General features: G+C 60.8%; 1 protein-coding gene across 1 annotated transcript; it reads right to left on the reverse strand.

Annotated features, from left to right (window-relative positions):
• Positions 1-500: 500 nt before the first annotated feature.
• On the reverse strand, positions 501-4,886 carry LOC133094935 (tubulin beta-2A chain). Its single transcript, XM_061195673.1, has 4 exons — positions 4,757-4,886; positions 2,971-3,079; positions 2,529-2,639; positions 501-1,804 (listed from the first exon to the last, which is right to left on the reverse strand). Exons 1-4 carry the CDS (start codon positions 4,811-4,813, stop codon positions 744-746), a joined length of 1,338 nt encoding a protein of 445 aa, XP_061051656.1. The 5' UTR covers positions 4,814-4,886; the 3' UTR covers positions 501-743.
• Between the last annotated feature and the right edge of the window lie 285 nt (positions 4,887-5,171).

Consider the following 5,171-nt stretch of genomic DNA (forward strand, 5'->3'; position numbering starts at 1 on the left):
CTTTCAGGTAAACGTTCAGTGAAGCATTTGTAGTGTTCACAACCGCTCCTCTAAGATGAGTTGAATTTATGCGGTGCCTTTTATCTGAGAGGTGCAAGCGTGCACTGGTCTTTGTATTCATCACAATGTTCACAGAGAAGTGGCTAAGCTGAAGACAGTCCTCGCCCGGGGCCCTGGATTCCACACGTTCACGGGGTTGCTGGAACCACAGCAAACCAGGGAGGAAGGTCTGCTTTGTCCCCAGATCTCTATCCACCTCCACACACCTGGGTTCCTTTCCTTGAATACTTTGGGCCAGTGAAGCTAAAAATACGCCTTTTTGTCTCTCTTTACTAAAAGAGCGGAAAGGCTATTAACTAAAAACATGAAAGTAGAAATCCTGTTTTCTTAAAATTACTAAACCTGGAAACACTTAGGAAACATTTAGTGAAAGAATAAAAATTGTTTGCAATAAAAATTAAGAGACCACGGGATTTGGACACATGCTTTTTTATTAGTATAGATATCTTAGACAATACCGCAATTTCCAGAGGAGTTCCATGTTACTACATCAACAGTGTGAATTTCTGACAGAGGCAAAACTGAGCACCATAGTATACAAATAGAAAGACCATGCTTGATTGAGGACAACAGAAGTTCACTAAGGATGCACGACTTATTTCAGAAGTTCTCAGGCCTCCCCCTCGCTCTCCTCCCGGCCTTCAGCCACGTGGCCTCCGGCCACGTCCAGCCGCGCTCGGGGCTCAGGCCTCGTCCTCGCCCTCCTCCTCCTCAAACTCCCCCTGCTCGTCGGCCGTGGCGTCCTGGTACTGCTGGTACTCGGACACCAGGTCGTTCATGTTGCTCTCGGCCTCGGTGAACTCCATCTCGTCCATGCCCTCGCCCGTGTACCAGTGCAGGAAGGCCTTGCGGCGGAACATGGCCGTGAACTGCTCCGAGATGCGCTTGAACAGCTCCTGGATGGCCGTGCTGTTGCCGATGAAGGTGGCCGACATCTTGAGGCCGCGCGGCGGGATGTCGCACACAGCCGTCTTCACGTTGTTGGGGATCCACTCCACGAAGTAGCTGCTGTTCTTGTTCTGGACGTTGAGCATCTGCTCGTCCACCTCCTTCATGGACATGCGGCCCCGGAAGATGGCGGCCACGGTCAGGTAGCGGCCGTGGCGCGGGTCGCAGGCGGCCATCATGTTCTTGGAGTCGAACATCTGCTGCGTGAGCTCGGGCACCGTCAGCGCGCGGTACTGCTGGCTGCCCCGGCTGGTCAGCGGCGCGAAGCCGGGCATGAAGAAGTGCAGGCGCGGGAAGGGCACCATGTTCACGGCCAGCTTGCGCAGGTCGGCGTTGAGCTGGCCCGGGAAGCGCAGGCACGTGGTGACCCCGCTCATGGTGGCCGACACCAGGTGGTTGAGGTCCCCGTAGGTGGGCGTGGTCAGCTTCAGGGTGCGGAAGCAGATGTCGTACAGTGCCTCGTTGTCAATGGAGTAGGTCTCGTCCGTGTTCTCCACGAGCTGGTGCACGGACAGCGTGGCGTTGTAGGGCTCCACCACCGTGTCCGACACCTTGGGCGAGGGCATCACGCTGAAGGTGTTCATGATGCGGTCGGGGTACTCCTCGCGGATCTTGCTGATGAGGAGGGTGCCCATCCCGGAGCCGGTGCCGCCCCCCAGCGAGTGGGTCAGCTGGAAGCCCTGCAGACAGTCACAGCTTTCCGACTCCTTCCGGACCACGTCCAGGACCGAGTCCACCAGCTCCGCGCCCTCCGTGTAGTGGCCCTTGGCCCAGTTGTTGCCGGCACCGCTCTGGCCTGCCGGAGGGAAAGGAGAATATCAGACACGAAAACTTAAGCAAGGAATTCCAGATTCTGTCATTTTGACTCTGGATTAGATTTAGAGATGACAGATTCTTCTCTTTTAGAAACCCTTTCTACCTACAAACAATTTTTCTATATGCCAGTGACCCTCAAAAACACTGGAGATCTAATAAAGCAAAAAGGTTAGTTCATATGAGGCAGGTAATTAAGAAGATGGTTTAACAAAACCCAACTGGTTTAAAATTAAGAACGAAGAACCTTCTGTAAATACTTAAATCAGCTACAAGGAACAGGCAGGGTGGAGGCACACGTGATCAGAAGAGGCCGCTCCAAGCAGCTGTCTCAGCTGCTCGTAACCTGTGCCTTTGGCCTTTGCTTCAGGAAATGCTTGCCTGTTGTCACTGGTTCTCTGAGATGACCGGTCACCTGGGAGCTGCTGTTGGAAGATTCCCTTTGCTCCCTGTTCTCTGCCCTCCCCAGGCTGCTCTGCCGTGGGACGGCTGCGGCAGCCCTCTGCAGGCAGACCCCGTCCTTTGAGCTGTGCGGAGAGGGGCCAGAGGAGTGACAGCCCGTGGACCGGGGGCAGTTAGGCCAGGACTCAGGGCCTCTGTGGACACGCAGCCTCCAGCGGGGCACTCAGCAGTGACAGCTGTGACCTCCACGGGGCTTAGGAGGAAGTGGGCCCCCCGAGCCAGTGCCCGGGGACCACGCTACATACCGAACACGAAGTTGTCGGGCCTGAAGATCTGGCCGAAGGGTCCAGACCTGACCGAGTCCATGGTGCCCGGCTCCAGATCCACCAGGATGGCCCGAGGCACATATTTATTACCTGTGGGGACAGAGCAGGACTCAGACCTGCGGTAGGCAAAGGATTCACAGTGCCCTGCCCTCTGGGCCCTTCACGGCAGAATTCAGCAGGGAAAATTCCAGCATGAGACAAAAGTAGGAGATTAGAGGCGGTTTCTGCTCTACAAAGGGAGATAATGGCCTGCCTCGTCATGACAAACATGCAGGAGACTTCAGGAACTCTGAAGTGTGTTTTTGAGCAGTTAAAAATGCATGCAGGAAGCCTTTCTTTGTCATTTGCATGTTCCTAATACGTTGCGTCTGCCGCAGAACAGAAAGCAAGGTGAGGGGGCAGGAAAGCTTCCAATAATCACCGGCAGCTTCATTGTAGTACACGTTGATTCTCTCCAGCTGCAGGTCACTGTCTCCATGGTAACTGCCCGTGGGGTCGATCCCATGCTCATCGCTGATGACCTCCCAAAACTGGAAATAAAGAAAACCGCGTGATGGCCTGGCATCCGAAGTATCAGTAAAGATGGCTCTCTTCTTCCTCTCCTGTCCTTGGAACAGCGGCATTGCGGTCAGACAGTCGAGGAGCCCCAGACAGACCAGTAGCTGCCGCCCCTCATCCTCCAGCAGCTGCTGCTGAGGGGCTCAGGAATCCGCCGAGCATCAGCCACATTATGGCGACAGGCTGAAAAGCTGGGAGGAGCCCTGAAGGAGGAGAGTGGGCACAGCCGCGGGGGCTGCGGAGGCTGTCACCCCCAGGCAGGGCTGAGTGTCAGCATCCCAGCTGATGGACGGGTCCTGGCAGGACCCAGGACAGGTGGACCCCGCCCTGCGGCTGCCTGCAGGGATCACCGTTTCCTGGCACAAACCCGACCCAGCTCTCCAAGCGGCGCAGTGTTAGGCGCTGACATCCTACTGCCCTCCGGCCACTGACTGCAGCAGCGGAATGGTGGGGTAGCGCGGGCAGGAGCACGCGGGGGGCAGTGGCTGGAGCTGGCCACGGTGGGGGCGCGGGCTGCATTGTGAATTTGCAGCAGGAAAGGGGGTGGCGGGGCTGGGGGGGGGCAATATGGCGGTTCTGAAAGAGACCACGTCCTCGTGCAGGCGCCCGCCCATACCCATGCACCATGCCCGTGGCACCTCGCCCACTGCGGGCGACAGCCACAGCCCAGGACGGCCACCTGCCGCCGCGCAGGCGGGAATCAGACTCCGACGTTATACGTCATTCTGTCTAGCTGGTGCTCGCATTAAGGGATCTAACATTCCTGTCTGTCGGACCCACGAGAAGTCTCCATAATGTCTGTCACCCAATGACACTGCATTTTTTCATTCAAACTACAGACAAAATATACAAATTAAATTCCATATGAGGCCACTGGATTATCATGACCAAAGGCCCTATCCAAATCTCAGAGGCTAGTCTACCAGGGAAATACCAACCGCGTCCCTCAGAAGGGCCGGGTCCGAGGAAATTTCAAAGGGGCCTTGATTAAACACACACAGCTGCGTCGCAGCGCGCACCGCGGCAGGTTCTGTGGTTCCTGGGCCCCGCCCCGCGCCGAGAACGCGCCACCCGGGGCGGCGGCCCCCTCCCGGGCCCTGGCTCGCACCCTGGGGACCCGCCACCTCTCCCCGACCCCTCCTCGGTCTTCACCCTGGGGACCCGCCGCCCCCTCCCCGGCCCCTCCCGGGCCCTGGCGCGCACCCTGAGGACCCGCCACCCCTACCCGGCCCCTCGCGCGCACCCTGGGGACCCGCCACCCCTCCCCGACCCCTCCTCGGTCTTCACCCTGGGGACCCGCCGCCCCCTCCCCCGCCCCTCCCGGGCCCTGGCGCGCACCCTGGGGACCCGCCGCCCCCTCCCCGGCCCCTCCCGGGCCCTGGCGCGCACCCTGGGGACCCGCCACCCCTCCCCGGCCCCTCGCGCGCACCCTGGGGACCCGCCACCCCTCCCCGACCCCTCCTCGGTCTTCACCCTGGGGACCCGCCACCCCTCCCCGACCCCTCCTCGGTCTTCACCCTGGGGACCCGCCACCCCTCCCCGGCCCCTCCTCGGTCTTCACCCTGGGGACCCGCCACCCCTCCCCGGCCCCTCCTCGGTCTTCACCCTGGGGACCCGCCGCCCCCTCCCCGGCCCGGCCCGGCGCGCACCTTGGCGCCGATCTGGTTGCCGCACTGGCCCGCCTGGATGTGCACGATCTCGCGCATGGTGCCGGCTGCGGAGCGGGTGGAGGCGCGGGCCTTAGGCTGTGCGCGGCGCAGAGCGGCAGACTCGAGCGCAGAAACCTGCCGTCGCCCCTCCAGCCGCGCCTTTTATAGGGGGGGCCCCGCCCCCGCGCGGTGACGTCAGCGGGCGGGGCGCGGGGGCGGCGCGGAGGGCTAGGGGACTGCGGCACCGCGAGGGGGAGCCGGGGCGCGGCGCGAGGTTCGGGCCGGGGTGGGCTGCGCGGGGTGCCCGAGGTGGGCAGCCCAGCCTTTCCGCGGGGTTTGCGGCGTCCCTAGGCTTCCTGCCTCCCGGGCAGGGTCCCGGGCCCGCGGCCTCGATCTCCTTCTTTTCGGGGTGGGA

This window comes from Eubalaena glacialis, chromosome 7, assembly GCF_028564815.1.
Source record: "Eubalaena glacialis isolate mEubGla1 chromosome 7, mEubGla1.1.hap2.+ XY, whole genome shotgun sequence".
Lineage (NCBI taxonomy): Eukaryota > Metazoa > Chordata > Mammalia > Artiodactyla > Balaenidae > Eubalaena > Eubalaena glacialis.